Raw genomic sequence first — 14466 nt, 5'->3', positions numbered from 1 at the left:
CCCCTCTGCTCTTAAATATTGTGTTGTAATGTATTTCCCACCCTCGTTCCCTCCCTGCCCTGTGGGCGCTTTGAAACAGTATTTTCTTATTGCGTAAGTGCCTAACAAGCAAACAATAAATAAATAAATAAATAAATGTGGTCGGAGATCATAGCAAGACAAACATGGTGGGGAGCAGAATCTCACTCAGCAGTAATGAAGTCTAGGAGAAAGTTGAACGGATCAATGGGCAGGTTTTGCAGGGCCAGGGGTTCACCCAGATCAGACATGGTCTTATCAACTTTAAATCACCAGAGTACTATGAGGGGGACAGGGTGCACCTATCAAAAGCTGGCATGGATCTTTATAGTCTGGAACGTATACACAAAACTACGGGAGCTATTAGGCCACGGCTTGGGGGATCACAGATGGGCGTGGGACCCATCAGTGGCGAGGAGGTGTGTAAGCGACCAGTGGCACTGTAAGAACTTCAAATGAGCTGGGAAAATAGGGAAGTGTTTTCGCTCCTCCCAGGATCAGCCCCCCTCTGAGGCCTAGTTGGTTGGAAATGTGGGGGAAGTAAGAAAGAGATGAGGCAGTCGGCTGGTGCCGCACCAGGAGAACGATTCCAGAAGAGTGATTTACTATAATGACAATCATGTAGTGTTGAAGTAATGAGTGATGTGTTCATTATAATGAACCTATATGTATATCAAAGGAATCAGGATGTGAGATCACCAAACAGCTATGGTATTTTAGAGAAATGTATTTAATCGCAAAACAATCTTTTTCACACATAATGTTTAGGTGTTTACATTACTTTCGATAAGCACGAAAGTGTCACGGACAGGTTTGACATTCTAAAAAAGGGGGGGGGGTACAACTGTGTACCGACCTCTAGATTTGTAGAGGTAAAGTTCCCAACAAGGTGCACAAGTAAATACAACAATTAGGTTACACAGAACTTAAGGTAGTGCTGCCCTGGACTGCGTTTAGTCAAAGGCAATTTAACAGACAGTGTACACAACACTATATAAAAACATACAACGGGGGTTAAACATTTGTGACACAGATCATCAAAATTGTAGTGTTTCGGTCACTGGGGCTTTTTTTTAGCTCGTTATTGTGGTGGCCTTCATCAGGAGAGACGTGAAGCGTGGTTCTGTCCGTGAGTGTTATCGTCAACTGAGAGTTCGGTGGTGAGGCTGTGCGTGAGAGTCCCTCATGGCATCATGGAGGACTGTGGTGTAATGAATACACTGAAGCGAGTGGACCTGGGGTTCCTGGATCCAAAAGATTGCAACAGGAACCAAAATGCCAATTAATGGCCCTTGTAGGTCTCAGATCGGCGCTATGAATCAGGCGCCGTGTCCGCAGCGAGATCGCCCCGCTAACTCTCTTCCCCTTCCCTCTCCTCCCCCGTTCATCCACTTTCCTCCTGCCAATCTCCCTATCTCCACTCATGATCGAAACCTAGGTGTTCTTTTTGACTCCTCTCTCAGCTTCTCGCAACACATTTCACTCACCTCCCGATCCTGCAGATACCACCTCTACAATATTCGCAAAATCCGTCCCTCCCTCACATTCCATGCTACCAAACTCCTAATCTCCTCACTCATCTTTTCCCGCCTCTTCTACTGCTCCTCTATAATTTTCGGTCTTCCCTCATCTCAGCTTGCCCCTCTTAAATCTATATACCACTCTGCCATTCGAACCCTCTGTCTCCTTACCTCCCGTGACTCCATTTCCTCTTCGGCCTCTCGACTAGGCTGGCCACCTTTCCACCTACAACTAAAATTCCACTTTCTCTGCCTTGTTTTCAAATCCCTTCATGGTCTTGCCCCTCCTTATCTCTCCTCCTTTCTTTCCTTGTACTCCCCCTCTCGCTCCCTTTGTTCCGCCGACCACTTCCTTCTCTCTGTACCTCCTTCCCCCTGCGCTTCCTCCCGTTCCGCTCTTTCCAACTTCTTGCTCCTCTGCATTGGAACTCTGTCCCCCTCTCAATCCGCTCTTCCACTACCCTCATCTCATTTCGCACTTCCCTTAAATCCTTCCTCCTCCAATCCCCACCTTGAAGCCCCCCCTGCCCTCTCTACTCCCCCGTCTTTCCCCTCTTCTAATCCCTCCCCTCCCTTACCACCTTCCCTTTCTATTTTACACTCTCTCTCCCTTCCTTCTACACTCACTTAATCCTTCCCCGCCCCTCCCTTTACTCTCCTGTTCCCACTCCACTTCTCCCCCCTCTCAGTCAATTGCTCTTTGCACTGTTTTGTTTTTGAATGATTCAAGTTGCCACTTTGCTCACATTGTTATTTGTTGTTATTACTCTGTATTTTGTTGTTCCATTGTACAGCGCCTTGGTGTAAAGCGCTCTATAAATAAATAAATCAATCAATCAATCAACTTGGATAATTTAACCTCCCACCCACCCTACAGAGGAACTACTAGGGCAAGGAAAGAGCAGAAGGTGCGCTGAACCGTGCAGTTGCAGGACGGTGTGCGGCGGTGTGTAAGCGACCAGTGGATTGTAAGATCTAAAAATGATCGGGGAAAATAGGGAGGCGTTTTCACTTCTCCCGGGATCAGCACCCCTCTAAGGCCTAGCGGCGGGGGCGCTTGATGTATGTAAGAGGGCTCAGCTTCCCACACCATAAACGGCACTCCTCCAGCCTATGATCGCCTGCAGGGGCAGGTGGATCACGGACAAGCGCGGGTGGAGGCGCTTTGGCCTAGAGTAGAGTTGGTTGGAAATGTGGGGGACGCAAGAAAGAGATGAGGCAGTCAGCTGGTCCCCGCACCTGGAGAACAATTCCACAAGAGTGTTTTACTATAATGACAATTATGGAGTGTTGAAGTCATGAGTGATGTGTTTGTTATAATAAATTTTGCCTTTTATGCCAAAAAGAATAACTGTCTGCAGCAGTTATGTGATAGTACATGGGTACGAAAATGGGAATATGCCAGTATTATGGTATGATATGTGGACAAGTGTCCAGGTTATGCAAGTTGCATTCCACCCCTCCTCTTCACCATACAAAGTATTGAAAATGTGGCATGACGTGAATGAAAGGTGTAAAACCCTTACTCAGGGTTTTTATGCCTTTCATTCGCATTACACCTCATATGAAAATGAGTTTCTATGTGCTTGAGAAAGAGGAAATACCTCCTGCAATTATTGATTGTTGGAGACATGCACAATGGATTTCTACAAATCTGGGGTTTGGGAAATGGCCTCCACTGGCTTCAGCGAAGAGGGGCCACCACCACCAGATTCACACACACAAAATGGCGGTGCTGCCATGCTGGGTGATAATCACATCCATAACTATCACTGCTTTTCTTGCTGTGTTGCTATGCCACAGGCGTGTTTCCATCATTTGTGTGCACCAATGGCCACTTCTCTAAAGCAGGCCTTTCAGCGGTAGACTTGGTGCTTTAGCAAAATCTCAATAAATAAATAGAAATATTAAAAGGAGTCTCCTAAAATCACAGTCAGTGGTTTCGCTGTGGTTGACACCGCCCTGAAGCTTTTTGACTGACATAAATTGCGTAATAGCCAAACCACACACTGCATGCCGAGAGCAGGGTTTGCACAGAGCTGCACTTTGGGATAAAACGGGGCTCAGTTATTGTAGCCAAGCCCCCATGATTCCTCGGGAACAGGGGGGGGGGGCACACTGCCCAAGCCAAGGCTCAGGCGTGGACTTACCTCCACTGAGTTCCTGCGTGTGCAATGCCGTTGGAACGCATTGAAATAAAGCAGCTAGCAGGAGGGGGGCGGCGGTTCTCCACGACATGCCGTCACTGCTCCAAATGAAATCCTTCTTAGCAGATACAGTCCGGCTAATCCTTATCCAGCGATTGCTAAAATAGGGAAGATTTTGTGGAATTAACAAACCTTATGCCACCAGTCTGTGGAATACTGAATGCCAGGCGTTAGCTAGAGCTCCCTGGCATGGCATGGCCCCCTGACGGCTCCCAGTCCCAGAACAGACATACATGGTATTCATTAACCAAGCCGAGTTGAGGAATTTCTCCAAAATGTACGTCTACCGACACACCTGCACTGCCACCCAATAGATGGGGACCCAGCTTTGAGTGCACCAATGGCATTTTGAAAGGGAGGGCTCGTTTACCAGAGTTCTTTTCAAACAGGGTACGGATCAATCTGTTTATTTTTAAATCAACGGTAAAACTCGCACTCTCCCAGTTGCCATTTCGGCACAAGCCGATTGATGTGTTCATTGCACATGCAGACCAGGCCCCCACTCTTCCCAAAGAGAGAGGGGGGGGGGGGGAGATGAGAGATAGAGAGAAGGGGTGGGGGGAGAGAAAGAGAGAGAGCACAAGTGAGAGTCAGCAAAAAGCCAGACACACCAAGAGCCATTCTACAGACAGAGAAAAAGTGTAACATACATTTAGGGACAGAACAACAGAGATAGAAAGAGGGAAACTGAAGGGGGAGGGGGGGGAGTTCACACAGAAAAACACCTGGCAGACAGAGAGAACGCGAGACTATAGACAGACATTACAAGTAGGTACAAGAATAAAGGTAAAAGGGAGCGGTTGAGAGAAAGTGCCAGAAAGGATAGAAAGAGTGAACAATGGTGTTGTGGGTATGTGTATGGGAGAGTGTGGGTGTGTGAGGGAGTTGAAGGAGAAAGGAGTGAGTGAGAGGCAGCATAAGCGTTAGAGTGTAACAGACAAAGTAAAAGAGCTTGACAGAGGGAGAGGAGACAGAGAGGGGCACATGCAGAGACATGGGGGCACAGAGAGAAAAGGGAAACAGAGAAAAAGACAAGGAGGGAGAACCAGAGAGAAAAGAATGAATGGGAGAGGAGCGGGATTGAGCGACAGAAAAAAAGCCGAAGACAGAGAGGGAGATATGGTGTGATTATGCGAGTGAGAGTGATAGAGGGGGAGAGGGGTCAACCAAGAGACAGCGTAAGCTACAGACATCAAGAAAACGAGAGAGCTTACAAGAGAAAGTGACAGAGAGAACCTCAGAGAAGCAGAGAAACAGGAAGTGACACAGAGGCAGATGAAAAAGGGCAGAGTAAGAGGGGCACACGAAGGAGAGTGACAATGCAGAGCACTAGGCGAAGAGTTTGCAGATGTCTAGAGATATGTGAGAGATGCAGAGAAAGAGTGGGGAGGAATTTAGAAAGAAAGTGGGCGAGAGGGAGATAATTGGAGACCTATACCTGACACCTCTTGCCCACTGCATCACTGCTTACCGCTCCAACTTTCAGTGTTATGCGGATGACACCCAGCTCTTTTTCAGGCTCACCTCAGCCGCCTCCCAGATTGTCTGGGTGCAATTCAGGAGTGGTCTTCCACAAATTATCTCTGCCTTAATTCCAGTGAGACTGAGATCCTCCTCATCGGAACACCAGCTCCCTCCTTTCCTCTCTCTCTCTCTCTGGCTGCCCAATCTGGGCCCTCTTCCTGCTCCTACCTGTGAGGCTAAGAACCTTGGGGTCATCTTCGACTCCACCCTCTCCTTCTCTCCTCACATCTCTGATGTCTCTAAGAAGTCAAACTATCAGCTGCACCTCCTCAGAGGTATTCTTCCTTTTCTCACTTTTCCCCAGAAGCTCACTGTCTACAAAGCTCTGGTCCTCTCTACGCTGGATCCATTGCAACAGCCTCTTTCTAAATCTGACTGCGAGACTTGTCCTTGGACTCAAGCCCAGAGATCGTATCTCTGCAGCCCTGAAATCTCTATTGGCTCCTAGTGGCGGCAAGGATCAAGTTCAAGACCCTCTGCATCATCCACAAGTCTTTCAGAGGCCTGGGACTGCACTACCCCTAACTTTCTTCCTAAGCTTCTCTCCTCTCGAGCTCTCCGCTCATCCACCTCCAACACTCTGAGGGTAAGTCATTTTTCAAAGAAGAGAGTTGGGGGCGGATCTTTATCTTCAGCTGGGGCCTCCCTCTGGAATAGCCTCCCTGCCTCTCCCAAACTTGAGCAGAACCACCTCGGGTTTCCAGAAGCAACTCAAAACCTTCCTCTTCGCTTCCGCTTTCTCTCTTCCTCTTCCCTGCCGATGTCCTGACTGTTCCAAGCACTGGTCACCCGGCTACCCTCTGAATTTGGGCCCAGGCTCCTGCCTCCCGGCTCCCCCAGCACTTGTGGTCTGTATCTGCAACTCTAGAGTCCCCTCTCTCTGCACTTATAAGACACCTGTTGGCCGCCCATTTTGAGTAACCTGCTCTTAGCCGCCCGCTGGCTGCACTTTTAAGTTACCTGCACGTCTCCCCTTCCACTTCCCTGCACTTGTGCGAACTGAATGACACAAGGCCTAATAAGATCGTTGTTTTGTCCTCCCTCTGTTTTTCCCCTCCTTGTCTTTCCGCGCCTAGAAACATTTGTGTACAGGCGCACTATAAATGCCATATCCTATCATATCAAAGGGGCTGGGAGAGTCAGACAGAGGTAAAGATGAAGGTGTGAAGAGAGGAAGTGTGAACATGACAGGGGATGTGCGTGAGAGGGAAAAACATGTGCATCCCGTCGGTGCGATCTGCCACCGACTTCCGGGGATTTTGGCAAGGTTTTCTCTCCAGAAATAAGGCATATCTCTTCCCGAGAGAGGAAGTACCTTGACGTGGAATGGCCGTCTGTTGTTCGCCCACAGCTACTAGAAATCGCAGCTGGAGTAAGAAAGAATATATTGGATATAAATCATGCAAGTCAGCCCCAGAGCAAGGCCGTGCCCAGCTCACCTCCTGGTGTACACCCCCTTCACAGCTGACAGACAACAGGTGTAACAAAAATCCTTGGGGGCGCTCTTGTTCTGAAGTGTGCTTCCATTTCTAGGCAAGCTGTGGATGTGAGGGGGGACAGGGAAAGAGAGAAAGGAGGCGGAAGAACAAAGAAACAGGACTTGGGGAAGCATAAAAGCGGGGCCTCTAGACCAAGATCACAACACATCCCTCCTTTTCACTCATTGAACAATAACGGCATTTTGAAAACAGATAAGACAGGCACCTGAGCTACTTTCCTTTTATAACCATTTTATGATTGAGCGTAACAACGTGCGCCATGTTCCAAACCTTACTGTCCTCGAGCATGGCAGAATTCCAGCTGACTTTGATGGCAGTGTTTCTCTGGACATGTTCACTATAGCTTTACATTGATTTATCAAGCCACCTGGGTGCAGTAATATTTCCTTCACATTGTACTCGACATCAAACCTCCTCTTAGACTTCTCACCACTATCTTGGACTTTGTTTCTAATCGGATTCGCATCCAATTCCACCGGAAGCACCCTTCTCAACCATCATAGGCAAAGCCACATCAACACAAAAACAGATATTTTAATGGGTGAGTATAGGGCCAAGCAATATTGAAAAGCCCTCTCCATTGCAGTCACCCGCTGGACCTAAATGCACACAACTGTTGCTCCTAAGGTGATTAAGAGCCATGTAAATGTGTGTGATGCCATTTTCTTTTTGTAAATAACATTTCTGCAAGGACCATCGGCGTACCATTGTCTGTTACTATTCTGGAGGAAAACTCTACCCCAAACCTGTTTGGAGAATTGGTACTGTAGGCCTTAAACTGCTATCATTAAGTCTGAATATGGGCTCTCGAGAGTATAGGTTCCTGAGGACAACCATATACAAACTACGTGCTCCTTTAATGGTCAAGGCACCTAACATGCCAAACTCGTCTCATTGAAGGTTGAGCGCGTTGGGCACCATCATGGGAGAAACCTAGATGTTGATTTGAATGGAATAGATTTTTTATTTATATCGCGTCCGTACACATGTTTTTCGGGGTGCGACAAGGCAAGGGAGGCGAAAAAGGGAGAAACAAAACAACGATCTTACTAGGCCCAGTGACATTGAGAACGTGCAAGTGCATTGGAGAGGGAAAGGGAAAAAGTGCAATGAAGGGGGAGCAGTGGAAAGTGCAGAGCAAAGGAGAACAGATAAATAGTCAACAATAAATAAATAAATAACAAGCAACAGTGAAAGTGCAGCCAACAGGTGGCAAGTGCTGGTTTAAAGCAACAGACGGGTGAGTCTGGTAAGTGCAGAGAGAGAAAAAAGGGGGGGTGGGCAGGGAATGTAGGGTTACAGATACAGGCCCCAGTGCCAGGGATTACAAGGAGGCAGTGTGGGTGGGTGGCACAGAGAGCAGGTACCTGGTCCCGGAAATCAAAGGTTAGGCCAGGAGCACAGTGCCAATAGCATATCAGCGGTGCTTCCTGAACCGGAGATGGTTTTCCTCAAGTTTCAGAGTGGCAGGGAAGCTGCCCCAGAGGGAGGCCCCAGCCGAGGACAAAGATCTACCCACAGCTCGTTTCTTTGAAAAACAAGTGACCCTGAGGGAGTTAGAGGTAGAGGAGCGAAGAGCTCGCGAGGGAAGGTATTTATGAAGGGACTGCTGAAGGCACATTGGACGCAGGCCCCAGAAAGCATTGTGGACGGACAATGCAAAGGATTTTGAATTGAATAATTGCAGCCACGGGGAGCCAGTCGAGAGATTTCACGGCTGGAGAGATAAGATCCCAGGGCTCGAGGCCAAAGACAAGTCTCGCAGTTCTGTTCTGGATAAGTTGCAAAGGGCGGAGAGTAGAAGCAGGTAGATTTAGAAAGAGGCTGTTACAGTAGTCCAACCTAGAGAGAACTAGGGCTCGAGAGACAGTGAGCTTCTGGGAGAAGGAGAGGAAAGGCAGAATACCTCTGAGGAGGTGCAGAAGGAAGTTTGAATTTTTAGAGACATCAGAGATGTGGGCAGAGAAGGAAAGCATGGAATCAAAGATGACCCCAAGGTTCTTAGCCTTGCAGGTAGGGGGTTGGAGGAGAGCCAAGGGAGGCCAGCCAGAGAGCGATAGGAAAGGAGGGTGAAGGTGTGCTGATGAGGAGGATCTCAGTCTTGCTGACGTTAAGGCAGAGATTGTTAGCGGCACACCAATCCTGAATGTCAGATAGGCAATCGGAGATGAGAGAAGGAGAGGAGGTGGCCTGGGGGAAGCCTGAAAATGAGTTGAGTGTCATCAGCATAGCACTGCAAATGGGAGCAGAAAATGGTGATACGATGAGCGAGTTGCCAGGTATTGGTTGAAAAGCCAAGGTGAGAGGTTAGACCCCTGGGGAACACCACAGGTACAGAGGGAGACAGTTGAAAGGAAGGACCAAAGTTGGACCTGGGAGGGTCAATCAGAGAGGAAAGAGGTCAGACAGACCAGAGCCTGATCGGTGATACCCAGGTTGTCATGGAGACGGTTGAGCAGGATGGTGTGGTTGACTGTGTCGAAGGCAGAAGAGAGATCAAGTAGGAAGAGGACAGAGGGGATGTTAGAGTCAAGGTTGGAGAGCAGATCCTCAGAGATGTTCAGGAGGCAGTTTCTGTGCTTCTGGTAGCTCTAAAGCCAGATTGATGGTCGTGGATGGAGACAACCAACAGAATCAGAGTGAAGGTTAAGTTGTGAGATGGCAAGCTTTTCTAGGGGTTTTCCCAAAAAGGGAGTGATGGAGATTGGGTGATAGTTAGATGGACAAGAAGGGTCGGCAGTGGGTTTTTTGAGAAGAGAGTGCACCAGAGAATGCCTCAGGGGGGTGGGGGGGAGGCTCATGAGGCAAAGGAGAGGTTGCAGAAATCAGCCAGTGCAGGAGTGAGGGTGTCAATATGGTCCTTGATGGTTTTGGAAGAACAAGGAAATACCTGTTTTGACAAGGCTATCATAGATCAGACTTGTCTAGAGACCTCATCAGGGGAGAAACGATGAAAAGAGAAGAAGGATGCAGGAGAGTTGGCTGTAGGAGCACCAGAGTTCACAGAAGGAGGGAGCCGAGGGGGAGGGGATGAAAGGGTGGATAGGATATCCTGGGTTTTAGAGATGAAGTGGGAGGCAAGGGCTGTGCAGAGGGCCCTGGGAAGCAACAGGAGAGGTAGAGCAGGGTTGGCCAACTCTTTGCTGATTTTAAAGAGTCCACCCGAGTTGTTAGATGCCACTGAGATACACTCTTGGAAGTGGGCTCTCTTCTTAGTGTGGACAGATAGTCAGTATTGCCTTTGGAGCAGGAGACAGGCCAGTTTGTCAGAGGATGAACATGAGGCCCTTCATTTCCTCTCGGCACCCCTACACTTACGTTTAAGTGTAGCAAGGTCAGAGTCATACCAGGAATTACATTTGGCTTTGGGCTTCAAGCGGATCCTCATTACAGGGGCAAGAACATCAAGAGCATCTGAGATAGAGAAGTAGAGCGTAGACAGGGCTGTGTCAGGATGTGAGTCAGCCAGAGGTGGAGGGGTGAGAGAAGGTTGCGGCGAGAGCTTCAACTGACACACGCTTCATGGGACGAAAGTTAACACTTTGTTGCTGTCTTGATATTCACCACAATTTTGTATTGTTCCCTCAATCTATCACCATAGCCTCAATGATCACATGACAGTATAAGATGTTTGACAGATAGGCACGCAGCCGATGTAATTTATGCTACTTAGGTTACACAGAGGCCACCAGGAGGTGAGCAGAATAGCGAGCTGAGCACAGAAATGAAGAGCAGAGCTCCATTTCCTAACCCAAACAAAGTCTGCAGCACCAAAGGTAAGAGCACACACACAGAGATGCTCGAAATAGTTGTACACATTTAGTAACTGTCAGATCTGTTAGAATCCGTACAATGGAACCAAACTTGGACCAGTAGTGTAGCCGTAGAATTCTTTCTACAAATGTAACCCTCTGAACATACAAGGTAACATACAGAAGTATCTATTAGTTGAAAGATAAGGAACACCACACGACGACCAGGCACTGCAAGGAAACAAGACAACAACTTAGCCTTAGAGTCAAATAAACTATGCAGCAATGATACAATATCACAAAAGCACTGACCAGAGTAGAACAAGTCTCCCAAGATGCTCTGATCAGAAAAGGGAAGAGGGCAGGACGGGATCAAGATGTGATCTATGAAAACAAAACAAATGTCATGAAGTTGGGAAAGGGTCCAAGATCATAGACGGGTAAAGGATAGCTGGGATTTACCATGTGTTCCTGATGATGTGTCTGTACAAACTTGGCACCCAGTGTACTACTGCCCTAGACCGACGGCACGAGAATGCCTAATCGGAATGAGGCAGTCTCTAGTCCAACCCTATCCCATCGGCACAAGGATGCCTAACGACTTCAGCGCAGCTATGGCAGTCTCAAGTTCAGCACTTTTCTTCTTGTACACTAAGGTGTATGTTGGAAACTTCCCAGTGTCGGATACTGTGGAACGGTGGAGATGTAATCCTTATTAAGGTAATCCACAGGTGTAAGTAAACTTGTTGTCGTATAACAGACCGGGTTCGATGCACAGTGGAGCAGGCAGTTCAAATTGGCAGGCAAGCGCGTTGTCGTACAGCAGACCGAGTTCGATGCACAGTGAAGCAAGCAGTCCAAATCAGCAGGCAAGCGCGTTGTCTTACAGTAGACCGAGTTCGATGCACAGTGAAGCAAGCAGTCCAAATCGGCAAGCAAGCGCGTCGTTGCACAGCAGACGAGTTTGTTGCACAGTGAAGCAAGCAGTCCAAATCGGCAGGCAGGTGCGGGGTTGTAGAGCAGACCAGGTTCAAAGCACGGGAAATCAAGCAATCCAAGTTAGCGGGCAAGGGAAGGTAAGTAAGCGGTCCGGGTCACAAAGCACAAAAAGTAGACAGAGGCAAGGTAGAACAGGATACAAGATACCAAAACAGGACAAACCCTGCAGCTGATACAAAATCACAAGCGAGGAAAAGAACAACCCGGAAGTGTTAAATAGGTTACCATAGAAACTCACACCCTCAACGTAACACACTGTGAAGGGGGCGTGGTGGATGCCAGAGTCACCATGGAAACCCGTATCCATGGAACCTATGGAATCGGGTATGGCAAAGGCGTTGTTTCACGTTCTTGAGCTTATTGCCATGAGAAAGGGAACGATTTGACGTAAGACCAGGGCGAGACGTGACAGTAACACAAAATAGCAACACGGATCCCTTTTCCATGGTTGCGTTAGAATAGTCTCTCCAAATCTTTTCACACAGGGTGGAGATAACAAATGAGTTGGCATAGAAAGTGGACATTGTAGATGTCGAGCCGGTGGCCAGGCATAGAGAGAGTTTAGAAGGTGAGCAGCCATTCGACAACATGGACAGTAAGTTTCACCAATGATGTGCCTTTGGTGCACTAAACATACAGCTTTCAGTATGGAACTGATTGATGTAATCAAGATTTTCTTTTAAAAGGGTGTTTAATTTGTAGAACTGGCCTTGGATTTGTGAGATATGATGAAAATTGAAAATGGAAGAAATTGTTATCGAAGTGAAATCGAAGCAAATTGGATTTATTCCAGAAGTGGTGCCGTTAATAGGCTCAAAGTAAGTGACCCTCCTACACCTGGTGACCGGTTCGCTGTGGTGACTATTTAGAATAGCGTATTGTAGTCACAAATGGGTGCACCCCATTTGTGCTTTATTTCAGGTACTCCAACTGCGAAGAAAAGGGGATGTTGTTCTAAACTTAAAACACACAGCTATCTACGATAAAAAGAAGGGGTAGTTTTTAGTATTGGGGAGTCCTGATGAAGGGCTGCCAAAACCAAAGAAGGCTCTTGTGCTACAAGCAGGGGAGAATGAGTAGACTTTGGGGCCAAAACGCAGATGTGTCGACAAGTTTTTTCTTGAACATTGTATGTGGTGACATTGCTGTCATTATATTTTGCAAATGTAAGCACAAGCACCACACACTAGGTGGAAACAGCTTAATAATATATCAACATTTCTTTTCTCAAATTGAATTATGTCTGCGGATAACCTCAGACAAATACATTGTGCACACATTTTAGATGCCCAGTTTGAAATGTGAAAACTGGGTGTGAGTCCAAATTCTGCCTCACCTACCAACCCCCACTGCATGTGTTGTTTTTTTTAATTTAAGTTATTGTATTACTTGTTTTGATGTATTCCTACAGACCAGAGCATGTATGCTTGTAGATTTAGCTTTAAAATTAAAATATCTGTTTTTTCCGCTCAAGATTGGTCTGATCAGAGCTGTGATGAGAGGAATCAGGGTATGTGTACTGGAAATAAGTGTCCTTTTACTTTTCACAAGTACTCCAACGTAGGCGTTTACATACTTGCCAACCCTACCGATTTAGGCGGTAGGATACCGCTTTTTAAGCAGTCCTACCGCCTACCGATTTAATGGCAACAAATACCAATTTTTAAAAAGAATTTTAATTATTTATTTTTATGGCCTTGATTTAGAAGCCTGTAGCCATGGTTGCAGGGTGCGCAAGTACACAGAATCCGAGGAACGTTCTTCAGTGGGGATGTGTCCAAGCTGCTGCTTTTAAAATGGTGTGTTCTTACTGGCAGCAGTTAGCAGACCAGTGCACCAGTGCAACCTCCCCAGACTGTCAGAGGCACCCGTGAGATCCGCTCCAACACTTCTGGATATCAACAGCCACATGGTTCACCGTAGTTCAGCTCCCCGGTGCCAGTCATCTACATGCTGGGGCGAGCCGCTGAAGCCATGGCGAGCCACTCCTCCTAATGAGTTCTGGCCGGTGTGTGCTTGCGCCAGGAGCCGGCGGGAAACCGCACGTTTCAGCCCCGCCCTGAGCGAGTCTCGCCACGTCCACCTGCCTGCAAGTGCAATATGCTATTTCTTCAGCATAGCTGCACAACGCAGCGCCCCTCTCTCCGGCACCTGCTACATACTTGTCAACCCTACCGATTTAGGTGGTAGAATACCGCTTTTTAAGCAGTCCTACTGCCTACCAATTTAGTGGCAACAAATACCGATTTTTTCAATATTTTTGAAACTTTAAGATTCCTACAGATTTTTGGACACAGAATGTTGGCATGTATGCGTTTAGTGTTTACACCAAATCATCAAGTGACAGTCCACCAACATTCGCATCTAATAAATGCCAAGGTGACCTATATGCCCAAGAGTCATTGGGCCTACAAGTTTGCCAGTCCGGAAACAACGGTGCTGGTAAGTTTACCGGCACTGTTGTTTCCGGTCCGGCAAACTATGAGTCTGCTGGTGGGTGCCATTCCATCCACCAGGTTGGACCCTGGTGGGCTGAACGGCACCCACCAGCAGACTTTTACAGAAGCACCGCCACCGTTATTGACAGTGCCAGTGCTTCTGGGGTCCCCGCTCCCATGGAGTCCTATCAGACTCCACAGGAATGGGGATCAACATTTTATTGGTGCCTGACTTAATGTACTGCCGGGGCTGTAATTCCCCGGTTATTCCAGCAAGTAAGGTGCGGTAAATCATTACGGGTCCATTGGCTACCTGCCAGTGTTTCTGGCACGGATTTCCACCAGACTCGTAATTAGGGCCATTATCTTACTACCTTCAGCGCAAGATAAATCTCCCATTGACTACTCATTCTTTACCCTTCAGACTGTTTGACCTCAGGGTTCTGGCCAAATACCATCCATCCCCCAGTCACAAATCTATGTGTTTCTAGGTAGCATTGATCCTCCTG

The 14466-nt window shown here is 47.7% G+C and overlaps 1 protein-coding gene across 1 annotated transcript in view; it reads right to left on the bottom strand.

Moving 5' to 3' along the window:
* The window catches only part of LOC138566067 (protein HEG-like), a 375817-nt gene extending 371904 nt beyond the window's left edge, over positions 1–3913 (bottom strand). The window contains exon 1 of the mRNA XM_069643099.1: positions 3689–3913. Within this exon, the coding sequence (XP_069499200.1) occupies positions 3689–3776 (88 nt within the window). The 5' untranslated portion in view covers positions 3777–3913. The remainder of the gene's footprint in view (positions 1–3688) is intronic.
* Between the last annotated feature and the right edge of the window lie 10553 nt (positions 3914–14466).

Source organism: Ambystoma mexicanum, chromosome 2p (genome assembly GCF_040938575.1).
Source record: "Ambystoma mexicanum isolate Mex_15411 chromosome 2p, UKY_AmexF1_1, whole genome shotgun sequence".
NCBI classification, from domain to species: domain Eukaryota; kingdom Metazoa; phylum Chordata; class Amphibia; order Caudata; family Ambystomatidae; genus Ambystoma; species Ambystoma mexicanum.
This window is presented reverse-complemented; position numbering and strand designations above follow the sequence as displayed.